Source organism: Poecilia formosa, unplaced genomic scaffold, assembly GCF_000485575.1.
Source record: "Poecilia formosa unplaced genomic scaffold, Poecilia_formosa-5.1.2 Scaffold2, whole genome shotgun sequence".
NCBI lineage: Eukaryota > Metazoa > Chordata > Actinopteri > Cyprinodontiformes > Poeciliidae > Poecilia > Poecilia formosa.
The window spans coordinates 4,325,004-4,341,542 of NW_006799941.1; the positions used below are offsets into that span (position 1 = coordinate 4,325,004).

General features: G+C 36.7%; 1 protein-coding gene across 8 annotated transcripts in view; it reads left to right on the plus strand.

Moving 5' to 3' along the window:
• Positions 1-16,539, plus strand: part of cacna2d2a (calcium channel, voltage-dependent, alpha 2/delta subunit 2a) — a 234,507-nt gene that overhangs the window by 164,045 nt on the left and 53,923 nt on the right. For 5 of the 8 annotated variants that reach the window (XM_016670882.1, XM_016670865.1, XM_007550468.2 and 2 more), the window contains one exon: positions 1,453-1,594. In XM_016670882.1, coding sequence (XP_016526368.1) covers positions 1,453-1,594 — 142 coding nt within the window. The remainder of the gene's footprint in view (positions 1-1,452; positions 1,595-16,539) is intronic. The other 3 variants (XM_016670866.1, XM_007550476.2, XM_016670876.1) reach the window with 1 other exon arrangement.

Genomic DNA, 16,539 nt, shown 5'->3' on the forward strand with positions numbered 1-16,539 from the left:
CCGACCTGTGCTGTTCACACTGCCATGAAAAGATCGGATACAGGTCGCATTACGTCAAAAAAAATCGTTAATGAGTCACTTCAAGCTGCAGTGTGAACGCAGCCTCAGATGCACAAAAGACAAACGGATGCACTGACGCAGGATTATTTTCTAAGTTCATAAAAAGTAAAACTTTAATAGCAGGGAGGGAGAATATTTAGATTTTGGCAGCAATATCTCAACTGATGTCTTCAAGTTTTAAAGCATAAAATTAACAATTGACATAACAGCCAATAATGCAAATTGGAGAGTAGAAGAAGAAGGAAGTGAGAAAAAGTAGTTGGTTTGTCCTCAAGCAGCCTAACTTCAGCAGCATAACTACAGAGATATCTAAGAGCAAGAGAAATATACAGAATTATGTTTTAATAAGCCTTTTTTTTTAGTTTTTTGTCATTTTTTTAAATGTCGCTGCTCATTTTCAGGTCAACCTCAGATTTTTTTGCCAACTGTTGAGCTGGAAATCGTCTCGTGGGTCGTTTTCTTTCATACCGTTATCGCCGCCTCTGTTTTGTTACAGAGCAGCTCCGTCTCAAACGTCCCCTGGCTCGTCCCGACAGCAGTTTGTAATTGCATTTTAATAGTCAATTACAGCCAGCCCATCAATCAGTTTCTGCTGTGGACAAGAGGTTTTGATTCACGTTCTTTGGACAAAACAAACGTTTTTTCAGTCGTGTCACATCCAATTAACCCTTGCTGCTTTATCAAAATGAAATTTTTGCATCAACCAGGAAGCTTTGCTGTTGTCAGGATTTAGGACTTTATTTATTCAACAAGTATAAAATAAATGAATGAATTAAAAGTGGTAAAGTTGTGGTAGTTAATTTTTTTATTGGATGCACTTCTTTATGTCAGATCAGAAACAAGCAAATAAAATTTTCTTCTAATCGTTTCATCCGACAAATCACACAAACTTTTAATTTTTTAATATGTTGGGTTTGTTTGACATTTGGTTCTTCTGAGATGCAAAATATGGCTACAAATTGCAAACAAAACACCCTAGAAAGGGAGTTTGATACTCACATTGTGAGGCAGGAGAGAAGAAAGTCTGTAATCAAATATCCTGGGCGAGAAAATAAACAGTAATTAAGTGATGCCAGTTGTTGGGGTTAATTCTTCTAACACCACGTTGGTGTGATGGTTATCATAGCTACTAATGGCTCCCTCTGTTTCATGACTGAGCTCATACCTGCTGTTTTTCTCTGATTAGAACAGAACCACTGAATTTGAGGTCAGACAGAAGGCAGAACAATCGACATTTTTATGTTTAACATGATTCAAAAAGTCAGGAAGAAAGCTGATATATGCCGAGGACAAATACGCGTCTCCCACAATCGCAGTGTAGAAAGCTACAAAATGCAGCTCTGTAATCCTGTTTTAGACATGGATTCATCTCTTATTTATTGTGTGTTTCAGCAGACGGAGGACGGAGAGGAGGAAGCTCCGCTGGAGACCTCGTCCTCCCTGGAGCTGGAGTTTGTCGACGATCCAAATTTTAAAAACAAGGTCAACTACTCCTCCAGTGCCGTCCAGATTCCTACAGATATATACAAAGGCTGTAAGTTATTCCACTTTTCAGAACACCAGTAATATAATGAAAATGCTTTTTGAGACACAGTAGACGAATATCCTTCAAAAATCTACATCTATATTACATGAGATTATAAAATGTATCATTATAAGTGCACTGTAAAACATTCGAAGATGGTTTAACTTGAAAATGAAAGTCCACCTGCTGCCTTGACAATGTCATTTAACTCAACAACAAATTTGTTTTGGTTTTAACTCGGAAATTAAAGTTCATTAAGTTGATTTAACAACAAGAGACAAGTTTTCTAAACTTTGTTTTTTAAGTTAATTAATCTTTAATTGTGAGTTTTAACTTAATGCTGCAATTTAAACCAAATAGTTATTTCACAATATGCAAGAAAAAAAACAACTGCCTTCATCTCGTTAAAAAGCCACATTTCTATTTTCACTCACGTTATCAAGTTGAAATAACTATTTTACTTTGGAATAATTTAAATTTTTGCTTTCTGATCTGATAATGAATTTTATTAAAAATGAAACTAAATTGTTTAAAACATTTAGTGTGAACAGGACATAGTCCTCACGATTTAAAATAAACATTTGCCTTCATAACATGTAGACTCAGATCAATGTAACGCACTTCCATCTCCGGAGGCAAAAACAAGCCGCTAAGCATTCTGGGAAATAGTTCCCACTCCTGTCTTTTTCATCTTTCAGTTTTTTAAGTGCTAACCTAAAAACTCTAGTTTATTAAACTCTTGGAGGTTTGACAAAATTAATAAAAAGTTAACACAGCTTAAGTTTATCTTTCACAAACTCACATTTAGGTTCAAAACTAAAACTCACTAAATTTATTTGACTTAAAGAGTAGAAGACAGTAGACACAACTAAATGCAGCTCAGATGTTTGACAGTGCATTGTGTGAAAATTTATCATAGTTATTATTACTATCACGAGTTTGTTAAAATGAGCAAAAAGTAGTACGACAGGTTGAAGTTTCTGCAATAAGTTGAACCCAAATTCATAAACGTAATTAGAAAGATTTTCTCTTGTTACAACATAATAATGGTGGACGAAACTCAATCCACTGTTTCATGTCAAGACCTTGTAGATGTGTGGAAGAGCTGAGCATAGAAAAACAAACCTAGATGGGTATTTTGAAGATTAAAAACAGGATGTTTTCAGATTCTTTTTTGTTTTGTAAGGTTTTCTGAAAGTGTTTTCATGTTAAATTTGTTATAAAACATGCTCTGTTCTGTATTTTCTACATTTGTTGTACAAAAATTACTCATCTTTTAGACGTTAAAATTATCACCCAAAAATTGGAAGGCATTTGACATACTTTCTGATAACTCTTGCACAAAAAACAGAGTTTTTCACAGATATGTTGCTCGGCAAAGATTTTGCAAGACATTGTAGTTTGTGGTCTTGTGGGGTACAAACTACCATTTCCTGTCCAAAGGCATTCAGCCACTGAAACATAACTGCAATCTCTAAGTCTGCCTTAAAAGTGTGAAGAAAAGTCAACATCTGTGCATCTTTTTAAAGTCCAAATAGAGATGTTGTGATATTACAGATTTAAAAATTGCATGATCTGAAAGGAGTAAATGTCTGCTGTTTGGTCCGCCATGTTGTTTTAGAAGTACAGTTAACGAGCTGCGATGCAAGCAGCATGTCAGTGAAGCGCTGCAGACATTCACTTTAATTAACTAATTAACTGCATAACGACCACTTAAAATCTAACACTTAATTTAGCTTTAATTACTCTATATTTGTCCTCTATGTATGGAATTTAAAGTAGCATTGATTAAATGTTATAGACATTATGACTGTAATAGTCTATTATTTTAACATTAATGGGAACAACTAATGCTTTTCAGTTTTTATATTGCAGCAACTCGATCATGTAATTTTTGACTCTTGTTTTTGTTTTAGGCTCAAATTGTCCTGTCATAAAGCTCATTATCAGCCTCATTTTTTGTTTAATATTTATGTAAATACTGAATGTATATAACGATGAATGCCTGCCGTCTGTTTTTCCGGTGAAACCAAACATCCTCCTGGTCTCTTCAGACATTCAGGTCATGACTGGGTGACACATCCTCTCCACTCTCACTCAGTAACTCAATCTCCTTTGATATCGGTTTGCACTTTTGCACAGTAAAGTGATTTCAGATGACAGATACTCGCTCCCAAACTGATTCGTACTGTATTTTCTGTATTTTTTACTTTTTTTTAGCGCTCATGCTTTTTATCGTAGACCTTGCCCTTCCTGCGCTGCATTCTTCAGCCCTGCAGACATAACACCATCCTTAGTCTGCAGCCGCTAAATGAGCAAAACGCTACACATGTACCCTCTGGGGTTTCCATTGACATGCTTCCTCTGTTATCTACTTCTCTAACCTTTTGGACACTTTCACCCTGACTTAAAAAAAACTAAAAGGAGAAACAGGGACTGAGCAGACATTTCTACTGCAGCGGTTTCTTCCTCTCCATCATTGTCTTACTCTTGACTTTCTTTGTCAAGCAGGCAGTGTATGGCACCTGTCTGTAACAATGCCCTCCAGCTGCGTCTCTCCAGACAAATCTTGTCAGAATTAGACACTCTTGGTTCAGGAGAAGATGTCAAAGGCCAAAGCTAACTCACAATAGAGCAATCAAGGCTGTGCATTGTTCCCGGACCCATTTTATGGCAGCTCTGGTTCCCCTGTCTGAGGATGTGAGCCAGAGGATAAAGGGCTCTTGATTGAGCCTGGTGAAATCTAAAGGAGTAGAGTGGCACGGTGCATGGAATTACTTATTTTTTCTCCTCTTCTTCTCTGTGGAAAATGTTTACTATTGATGTTGTTTAGTTAGCTCCCATTGCACGGTCTGCACTGCTCAGATTGCCAACTGCAGATTTGTGCCAATCCAATTATAAGCATGTGTGTTGTGTTATAGTTGTTGATAAAAATGCAGTTGAGAATTATTTTAGCCTTGCATGTGCAGAGTCATTCTTTAAGGTCCTTTGTAACCAAATTGCATGTCCCTGGCAAAGTTCTGATCAAACATTTGCATCTTTTTAGAAACCTAGTTTGATGCAAAATTCATCATCTTACTATGATTTTCTTAATTTCCAACTTTGTTTTATGTTAATCAGTTTGCTAATGTTATTTATAAAGTGAAACAGCTGCAAGGGGAAGGATTTATTACATTTTTTACAGAAGGTGTTGTTAAACTAAGCAGAACCTCAAGTTCTCTGTTTGTCCGTATTTACAAGCTGTAAAATGTTTGAGGGTTGGATCCTGGATCAGATGTTTTGTTTTCTGCCTCTCAGCTCAGAGCGATGTAAGTTTGTCTGCAGCTTGTTAAGCTGCAGCTTGTAGCTCAGGACACCTGCTCCCCAGATGACAGTACGAGTCTCTTTTCAAGCTGAGTACAACTGAATTTTCAGTCATTTAGAAATTACTTCAATAAAAATTTGGGGCTGTGCATCTGTGATCCTCTTTCTCTGACATGCATTGAGCTGCTTCAACGTTTTCTTTGTGCATTATGTTTGCTAATCTGGTTTGAGCTGTCAAATGATTGAAATGCAGACATATTGCGGTAAATTTTGAACATTATTACTGCAGCACGTCTGCATATGAAGTCATGGGAAGTCAGAATATCTTTTATAACATACAGATAATGAATTTCTTTTCATTAAAAAACATTTTAAAATAAAAATTTGATTTTTTTTTGGAGTTACCAACATTGTAAAAACACAGCCCTAATTTCTGGTAGCTGTGATTATCAGAAGTTTACAGTATAAATACAGTAAAATCCATATAAATCAGTATTTTACCATGGATGTGGCTTCTGATGCGAACACCTGGATTTGTATAAAAAGTTTTATTTTTAAGCTTATGTTGATGTGAAATGTGTCTAAGATTAAAATCTTATTTTTACTGAACAATCTTAACTATTCTAAGAAAGGAAGATTTTTAAAGGTAACGTCGTTTTTATGGACCATAAACACATAATGTTGTTCAGATTATATTTTATAAGCTTCTAAGGTACATTTGACCATTTTGAATAATACTACAAATTTACTTTACTACACTGTAAATGTTTACAGTGTAATAAAGTCTGGATTTAAATCCAACTGGAAGCTGAAACATGGTTTTAAACAAGCTGTTCATGCTCAAACTTTTTATTTATTTATTATTTTTTTGCAGAACAATTCTGCACAAAAGAGACAGCTGACTTCTTTTTGATAGAGTTAAGGTTTCCTTAAATCAGTCAAACCAATCATGACTTGGTAAAAAAATAATTCATTTGTTTCATGCTTTCTGTCTGCTGGACATCAGAAAGTCCACATGCAGTATTTTGATTGATAAATATGTAACAAAAACCTCAGATGTAAACAGCTTGTGTTAGATTTTTGTTGGTGAAATATTTGTATTCATTAATTCATTCACACAAAGAGTCTATGCTGGTGCCTGTCTCTGTTTCCCTCATGGCAGATCTGAACAAGGTGCATGTGCTCAGGATCTGTTCATCTATTTGAGGTTAGCAACCGTTCCTGCAAGCCAACTTTTAAAGAATTGGACAAATCCAAGGCTGGGAAGCTCACCGCTCTTCATCCCTGTTGGCCTTTGGTAGCCTGCGGCTGAATTAGCGTCCACTGCTGTAACCTCTGAAATCCAGCAGTTCAAGGTTCATTAGGCTGGACTCACTCATGCAGACCCCACATTTTGACTAAAAACGATGTGACATAAAATTAATTAATATCTCTATTTGCATGGGGCTCTTAAGTTCAGTTGATTATTTTCGATAGCTTTGTCTGAAAGTATCAAAGCAAGCTGCAGAATCGGCGTAATATTTTTAAACCCAAACGGCTTTAACAGGAGCTGTGTCGGCTGGTAGAAGAGGATTATTTTCTGTCATGCTTGGCTCTACGTCCAGCCTGCAGGCTGCCTTGGAGAGCATGTCTGGGGAAACTAATGTGGGCAGATTGTTGTCCTCTGGGTGCTGATGGGTCCAGATCTACAATAAATCTGTGGGTTTAGTATTATCAGAAGACGGGCAGAGCGAGTGGGCAGACTCGGTCCTCAGGGAGACGCTGGAGGAAAGGCAGGGGAAGTTAAAGCTAAAACTGTGGAGCATAAAGTACAGTATAAAGCAAACAGCTGATGTTTGTTTTTAGGTTATCTGGAGAATTCCCCCAAAACAGCATTTTCACGTTAAAGGAGATATTCATGAATAAATTGAAAAGCTGCGACAAAACAAAAGGTTAGATGTCGGAGAAGAAGAGGAGACTCTTCAATAAAATAAAAGAGGTGGAAAAAAATCTCTCTTAATAGCAGTCTTTCAGCGGCTCAATGAGGCGTCGTGTGCGTTTTGGTTTGATGTGTCTGCTAGGCCCCATGTCCGTTTATTGAGATTGAGCAGGTCCCTTAAGCGCAGTAATGAACCATTTTATAATTCATTATCCCTCTACTGATCTCTGCTGCAAAGTCTGCAAACTTCCTAATTAGCTCAGGTCAAACATTTGTGCAGTTTACTTCTAATTATCTTTGCCGATTACAAAACGGGCACCGCCACACTGGCACAGACGGATAAACTGATGTGGGCACGGTTCTCTTGGAAAAACGGGTTTTATTCTCTCAAAGCAAGTTCCTAAAGTTGGAAATAACTGCAGAGGAGGAAATTTGAGAAGATGAGCTCAATAATATGCCTCTTTGTGAAAAAATATTTGTCACGTTTCTGTCAGTTCATTGTTAAATTTTAAACCCAAGACCCCAAGGTGTAAAAGACAATCCTACTAAATGCTAGGAGTGTGCATATAAAACCTTTGTTTGTACAGAAACACATATAAAAGCCCTGCATATTGACATGTCAGGGAATTTTAGATTTTAAACCAGAGGATTTAATACAGATTAAAATTATAAAACAGCCTTTTACTTTCTGTAGCTCAGATTCTGACTTATCATTACTACCAAGCCGCTTTGAATGAAGTTACTAATTTAGTGTTTACAGATAATTTTTAGTATTTTATCACTCATTCTGTCACAAATTTATATCTGATATCCATACGCTGCCACACAAACTATTAACCAGATGCAGAGTGCAGTTTTTTTGTTTTTACTTCAAATTAAGAGTTTTGAGCCATTTGTATTTATCATCGTATTAATTTACACTTACCTCACCAAAGTTGCATTTTCTTGAGAAAAAAATTAATTTTAATATTGCAAGACTTTGTCCCATACCAGCCGGTTATTTATTTTGTCTACAGCGAGCCTTTGTTCACCGCAAAAACACAAAATCTTAGCTTGTAATTTTGGTCTAGTTTGCAGTGCAAATGTCTTAGTGAACTTGAAATAAGACAAAACTAATTTACAACTAACTTTTCAGCAAGAAATATTAATATTATTAATACTATTTCACTTGCAAGACATTTTCCTCATGTTATAAGCCGAGCCATGGAGATTTCTATTGGAGAAAAAAAACTTCCAAACAGTTTTCTTTATCTTCTTTTAACTGTGAAAAATTTAGCAGAATATAATTTGTTGCTGTAAACAGCTGATTGACTGCTCACTGGGGAACTGGGGTAATCACACTTGATGCCTTATTGAAATGGAGAAAAAGTCTTTCCTAGCCTTCACATCCAAACAAAATGGGTTTAAATTGATGGAACCTCATAAAATAAAATTTTAACTTTTCCAGTTATGGGTTTGAAATCGTAAACCACAATTTGCAACCATAGTTTAAAGTTATTTGCAAACATTTTAGCACTTTGCTGCAGCTACATTGTCGTACAACAGCGACGTATTGTTATTACTGCATGTAAATAAAAGGCTATGCATCAAATCAAACCAAATCTAAGATGAGATCAGCATGGAAAAGTCTAAACTCCGAGCAAAATCAAACTCATAATGACGCAAACGACAACAAAAAATGTTCCATTCAGCCCCTTAAAGTTGCTGCTTGTTGAAATGTTGCTTTTATGTTGCTGCAGCTCTGTCTGCTTTGCGGCTGCCTCCCAGCAAAGAAGCTTCAGAATAAAAAGTAACAATTTGGGGCACCTCTGGAGGAAGATCATATGCAGCGCGTGAAGACACGGAGTGCAAGAGATGCAGCAGATAAAGTCAACAGAGGGCTGAGATGTGTGAAGTTTTAAAAACAAAGAGAAAAAGATGCATCAGGTTATTTATGATTCAGACTTTTACATTTTATCTGGTTTAAAGTGAATCTTAAAAAATAGCCACATTTCAGACATGCAGGTTTGTCCACAACAAAATATGTTTGCTAGTTCTTGTTATTACTTACTTAATAAATGTCCCCTTAATATTTTATTAAAGTTCTTCCTTCTTCACCCAAAAACAGTTTACGGATTGGGCACAGCCAAATAAATACGTGTAGCTTTTGTCAGCCAGTGAGTACATCTGTATGTGTGTTTCCATTTGTACAAATGTAGTCGCTTTTCATTTCAACACATCGCCTCCAGCAGAGGAAGCTTCACTGTCAACCAGCTCACACCATGTTGGAGATCAACTCAGTCCCTCTCAACATCAAACCAGATTTAAATGTAGGGGGAAAAAAGCAAAAGTAATTTGTGAAAATAGAAAAAAAAAAGTGAGGAAAAGGGATTTAAAGTAAAACCAAAAGACTGTCTGAAACCCGCGGGCTGCATCTCTTTCATTCCTGACTTTACTGACTCTGTTTCTCCTCTCTCTCTCTCTCTCTCTCTCTCTCTCTCTCTCTCTCTCTCTCTCTCTGTCTTTGCCCTGCACCCGTCCCAACCCTATAGTGTGTGCCCAGTGAAGGGGCACTATCATTTACCCTCACTCTAATTAGAACAGTCAGCACGGCAAACTCTTCTTCACTCACCACCAGGCTCACAAATTACATTTTCTGTGTTTGTTATTTACTGCTGTGGTTTTAATTGGAAAAACGACTTTGAGTTGCACTCAGGAGGTCTCCTGTCTGTTTCTCTCTGAATTATCGCACTTCCTCTGCAGATTTGGCTTTTGTTTGCCCACCATCGGAGGATGAGATTAATGTTTACAAAATCTGAAATTGTTAATAACAAGCACACTATTTGGGGGAAAAGGTGTGTTCACCAGAAAATATTAGTCAGACAGAAAAATTGGGACATAATGTATAATAAATTATGTTTTTGTACGATTTGCATCTTTAAGGTTTTACATAAAACCTTAAGCAGAGTCACAACTACATTTTAAATACTTATGGGCATTTTATTTGGATTTTGAGTGGCAGAACAACTTGAATTTGTGCAAAACTGATATGCTTTTTAACAGTTTTTTACTAATAAAAATCTGAACAATGTGGTTTGCATTTATATGCAGCTGCCTTGAAGTGATTCCCCTAAAAAGTCCAGTTCAATCGATCAAAACTAATTAGTGAAAAGAGTCCCTATGTGTGAATTTAAATCCTCCAGTCCAGCTGTGGAGACTCAGAGGTTTGTTACAGAGCATTATTGAACCAGCAGTAACCTAAAGACAAAGGTATTTAACAAAGGTATTTAAATTTCATTAACTTTTCCAATCTGATCTTTGGATTTAGTGGCAAGAAGAATCCAGTTGATCTAATGGTACGTTCACATCAAACGCGTTTTGAGCGTCAGCCGCGTTTGGTTTACATTCAAACGCCTTGTGGAGGCACGTTGAGGCGCATTTTGTGCATCTAGCGCAGTGCGATTCGGAGCGTTTTTAGCGTTTGATGCATCTGACGCTGGAATTGGAAAATCTGAGCTTTTTCCACTCGGTACTGAGCATCAACCAGAGAGACTCTGCTATGTGATGTAGCGGTGCATTTTCCGACGTGATCTCATAAAAAAACCCAAAACAACTGTGGACTACAGAGGCAGAAATAGAAAGGAGGATCAGCAAGGAAGTAGGAATGTTGAGTTATAACTTTTACTGTTTGAAAATATTTCCCTACATTTGAGCTATCCAAATCCGTCCAGCAAAAACGTTTAATCGCGTTAAACAAGCACTAAATAAATGTTAAATGAACGTATTTATTTGGATGAAATATGCTGGAGATGCTGTAATCGTTTGAGTTTCCTCTTAAATCCCGTATAGAGCGATTTTGACAAGACTGGCGCATCTAGAGCAAAATGTCAAGAGTCGGACTTCAAAGTGCACACGTCGAACTTGAAGCGTCGGACGCGGTTTGATGGGCAAAATGCATTTGGTGTGAATGCACTATTAGAGTTAGAATGGCCCAGTCAAAGTCCAGACACACATCCAAACTGAGTCTCTAATTTTTATTTGTAAAAAACTGAAAACCATCATGCATTCTTTTCTTCCTGCTTTCTATCTATTCTCCAAAAACGTCTGTGAAATACTTGAAATTTATTGTTGCATTGTGACAAATTGGGGTAAAGATCAAAAGGTGTAAATACTTTTTTCAAACCACTGAAGTCGTATTTTTTGTTATGGCTTCAGGTTTTAGCTTAGAGAAAGTTTTCTCCAGTTAGTAAATACCCAGTGCAACAAATTCACCTTACTACACAATGTGTTGACAAAAGGATATTTCTAAGGCTAAAAATAATTTAAGTAGCTGCTTTACAGTTTGACAGTTTTGTGAACTTTAAAGAATAAAAACTGGAATTTGGATTATTCTCTACATTTTGTTTCTCCTCATAACAAAGCCATAAAAAGACTTTTTCCCTCTCTGAAGACTGGGGGCGGAGGGGATCTGTGCGTTCGAATGTGTGAGATGCTGCCAGTTCCTGTTGCTGCCGTTTTCCCTCGGCGGGATGAAAGGCTTTAAGGTTGAGGCTCTTTTAACACTCAGCCATGCTCAAAATCAGGCCTGAAGGAAAGAAGAGGAGACAGGAAGGAAACAGGAGAACAGCAGGAGAGAGATGGAGAATGAACTGTGCTGACAATACGGCAGGGAAGAGAAGAAAGGTGATACATGCAGCAGAAGCAGAGGTGCCGCTGCGTAGTGGTTTTTGAACTGTGGAGGAAGTTATTGGTACATCAGGCTGCTGGTTTGTTTTTATTTGGAGTCTGTGAGGTCTTCAGAATAAACAGCAGCATCTGATCCCTGCTTCTCAGAAACACACATCGCTGTGGGAAAAAATCTGCAGCTCAGAGGCGCAAACAGAAATATGGAAAATAATGTAACAGTCAATCAAGACGAGTGAATATAGACAAAATCAGAGTAAGGTTAACAGGATTTTTTTTTATCGAGTATTGGTGTATTATCTGAGCATATAATGCTTTGAATTTCAGATATAAAGCGCCTCCTGTGGAGAGCAAGCTGAATAAGTGCAGCACAGCTTTTCTACTTGGACAGTAGCAGAGCTACCGTCAGATGATTTAGATTATGTAATTAAGAAAAAAAAGAAAGGCTTAAAGGGTTTTATTTAATTTGAAATTTAAATATGAATATAAAACATACAAAGTGTGAAAAGAACCTTCCATTGTAAGCGCAGACCAGTTTCCCATTCACTGGCAAAGTAAATTGGCCCCAATCTTTTCAAAAGGAACAAACTTGAATGTGAATAAGATTATTTTCTATTCAGTCATTGCAAGAACATTGGTTGGACCAAAGCTTATCCAAGTTGGAGTCAGGACCCGACTTTGTTGGTCATATGAGGCGATCAGGTGTCCAGTTTTCTTCTTAAATCCACTTGATTATAAAGTATTAACTTTAACATCTGGATTGGATAAATGCAGCTCAAAACTTAAACTATTAGATTTGAGAATGTTGCATTTAAAACAAATGCACTTAATAACAGAATCTTAGCTTATAATCTTTTAGCACAGACAAACTTTTAGCACATTTAGACAAATGTGCTAAAAGTTGTGTGAACATTGTAGTCATCAGATTATAAGGTCTTGGACTGAAATCTATAAACCTAATGATTTTTTTAAAATGATTGTTATTTGTATTTATTGACACAAGAATAAGAAACAGCCACAAACTGAGATGATGACTGGGCTGCTCATGTTTAATTACCTTCTTGCTTTTCTTTGTTTTATCAGCTAAATAATTGTTTTGTTCATAATTAAGGAAGAAAATCATCTCAAATCTTGTGGTCTATACTGAAATCCACATTTTTCCAACCAATTGAGTTTGAAAAGACGTGGCATTTACAAAAAGAGAGCAAAATAACTATAATTGCAAAGTGGAATGTTGATTAGTAATTTTAGTTAATTAAATTCAGTCTTTGTCAGCAGCATTGTGTTGGTGATCACTTGCAGACAAAAGGCTGAAAAGTTTAACAATTAAGCAGAGCTGCATCGAGTTGCAGAGGTTGAAGACATGAAGTAAAATTAATCGAGCCGTACTCCAGTGAAAGTAATCGTCCTCTGTAATAAATATGAAGTATGTTAGCTACTGAAATGTAAGATATCAATCTTGTTGTTTACTGTAAATTTAGTGTTTATCAGCTGATGTTACCTTCAAATAATTAAAGGGATACGGCGCACTTATACACCACTCTGCTTTTCAAAATCATTTTGTTTTTGTTTGCTACTCCTGTAAGGTTGAAATCAATAGCAATAACAACACTAATTACAAACAATGCTAATAACAGTAGCAGTCTTACACACATAATGTCAAATGTCAAATTTATTTACATAGCATTTTAAAAACAGGTTAAAACTTCACCAGATATAAATAAGCAAAGAAAAAACAAAACATTGCAAGTTACAGGAGTGATAAAGCATCGGGGGGGCTCCATATGGACATCTGCTCAGGGCCCCAAAAAGGTTTGGATCGGCCCTGCTCACAGTGGATAGAGTATCCAGAAATTTTACTCAAATAAGAATAAATAATATTACTCAAGCATAAGTCAAAAGTATGGAGTAGTAAAGCTACTATTAAGATTCTTTTTCTTCTTTTTTTTTAATTACTCAAGTAAATGCAACTAGTTACAATCCCTATTAACGTACTCTTTACCGCCACCTTCAGGTGACTCTGTTCCAATTTATTAAATTATTAAAGGGTCTGTTTTCCCTCTTTTCATGTAAAGTTTTCAATGATTGTATCAGAATGTTCCTAAAACTTAATTTCTCACAATGTGTAAGCACCTCAGTGTAAATGATTACAAATCTTCAAAGTGCCTCAGCTAATAGGTTTGGCTTCAAACACCATCGCGGATTTCCCATGAGCCACCACTTGTGGCTTTACTGCAGTGCTATTTCTGCTCTGTGTGCATAATAAGGCCGTGTACTTATTTTTATAGAGTTGGATTAATACAGGGCATAAGGGACAGATCGCTTCAGTCTTAATCTGAGGTACATCACGGTGAAGAATGTACGAACGCCGGCGTTCGGGGGAGGGGAGCGGCCGCGGCGGTGAGAGTTGAGGAATGATCTCACGCAGCGATGCTCCATAAATCCTGCTCATAATTGTTTCCCTACTTGGTGTGCAGTCTTGCTCCATAAAGGTGCAAAGCCAAGGGTGCTTTAAATGTCAAGGGAGCGGCGCGCTGATGAATTACCTTTTAAAGATATCAGAGGGAAGCGCATTTCAGGTGAAAGATGAGGCCACGCCGGCGCTCCTGGGCCCCGTCTGACTGGGTGAGCGCGCCCTCCCACCACCTCCACCACCCAGGGGAAATTTGTCTTTTTATCAACTGTCCAGAGAAGTTGCAGCATATCCTTACTGAATAAATCAAAGAGAATTAGTTTGCTGTGTTCTCTTATCTCTGATGTGCCAGTTTCTCTGCAGAGATCACCTGCAGATATGCGTTCCCGTGTGCGGATGTGTGTTTTGGCAGATTTGCCCCGACGCTGCGGGAGGCAGCTCAAATGTGACTGTTTTAGTTTTGGCTAGCAGCATAAACACACACGGACCTCCTTCTGGCTCTTATCAGCCGGCAGTCGCACTGAATGAAGTGTTCAATACTAACTGTGTTAGGTTAGTTAAGTAGCAATGTGGGAAAGTTTTAAACCTGCATTCTTTAGATTTTACTTTGCTTTTGTGTAATCTTTTAAAATAATGTGTTAACATTTCAACAGGTTTTCTGAGTATTTTTTTCGTTGCACTTTGGCTGCTTGTTGACCTTGTTTAAATTTAAGCCACTCACTAATAAATCAAGCTAAATCAAGTTTATTTGTGTAGCACATTTAAGCAACAAGGCAGTTCAAAACACCTTGCATCAACTTAAAAACATCATATAGTCACTAATTATGAATTATTTACGATTAAAATATTCAATACGTTTCAAATGGTCAGTGTTATGACAGGTCAAAGCAACTCGGCGTTTCAGCTGTTTTGCAGTTTTCTGGAAGTCAGAACTAAATCTAAATTACATAAAAAGGATTTATTTTTTTTGGACAAATTACCAAAAATCTTGAAAAGAAACCATTTTGGATCTTTATAAAAAAGACTTGTGATAAGGTTTAAAACTTTAACGTATTTTCTCAGTTAATGCAGAATATAATAACCTATGACCAATTAAAAGATAAAACTTTTTTAGATCGTATGTCGGGTTTTAGTTGGAGTTTTTCACTGTTTTTGAAATTCATGATTTCTTTACTGACTGGTTACTACAATTGTAGCATTATTATAGTATAATAAAAGTGGGTTAAATTATTATTTATTCCCTCAACCCTGCAAGGATAAGCAGTTGAAGCTGATTGATTGATGGATATAGTTTATTGTTATGGTACACATGTGTCAAACTTGAGGCCCGTGGGCCAAATCTGGTCCGCTACAGCTTTGTATGTGGTCCTCTAGAGTCTAAACACTAATTCTGCTTAAATATTATGTTATCAATCTAATCAATGCAGTTTTTTATCTGCTTACTGCCAAATTATATCAATCAGTTCCTCCAGGTTCTTGAGAAGTACCGTAGAAATTCATGCAAAATCAACAAATCCCTGTTTTTTTGTGCTAATAATTGGGAGTTTATTGCAGATTTTTCTCAAAAATTGTCAAAAACTTTATTACTTGTACTAAGCAGCTGCATCAGCTTTAATTGATGTCAGATTGTAGTCCATGATCTTTACAGCGAGTAATAAAAACTTGCAGTTACTGTCATAAATAAGCACAAATATCTCAAATATTTCCAGATTAATACCAAAAACACTTTGATTTTATTGCAAAAAATCACAAAAAGTATCATGAAATCCCAGAGGGACTGAAAAGTTGTTCAATAATATTATTTAATTTTAATAATTCATTGATATTTTTAGAAATTTGTGAACAGGTTTTATCAATACATTCTGGCAGAACCTGCCCTGTGAGATCTTGATTTGGCCCAAAACGATAATGAGTTTGACACCCTGTTATAGTTTATTGTTAGTGGTTATTTATTCAGGTTTAGATCAAACTGGAAATGTTGGTTCAATCATTTCCCTCACAAATATTTAGAGCACAGACATCACAAGTCAGAAGATTTTATGCTGCAAATGTGGTGACACTAAAAGCTTCACTAATGTGTCTCCGTAGCTCCGACCGTTTGGTTCTTCACGCCATCTGGACTCTTGGCGAATGTAAACACTGAGTTATGAGGGGTGAAGCTCTTTCACTTTCTCGTTCTGGGAGTTTGCAGTGAATCACTGGCATGAATCCTTTTGACATGAATCATCAAACAGCTACAGAGGCAAAACTTATGGAAATATGTTTTCATCATAAATCACCAATTGTGTTGCGGTCAATAGCTTTTACAAAACATATTTGAAAATGTTAGAATTTGATCAATATTTTTTGGGTGTTTTATTAGATTTTGTTCAGTTGGTTGATTTTTATACTTCTGATTACATGGGTTAGAAATTTCCCCTTTCCTTTCTGTAGAGCAGCCACTCACTCACGTTGATTTTTTTGTTTCTTTCCGTCAGTCATCCGTTACCCCCTCTCTAGATCGGTCTTTAAGTTTCTGCTCACTTGTAGAGCCGTTTCTAACCTCCTCCGCTCCTCCTTTGTGCTCCTGTCTTTAAATTTTGAAGAAAAACACATCTAGGAGCTCCCCTCGGTGATGGCGGCAATTTGGCTTTCACACACTCATGTCCTCCAGATACT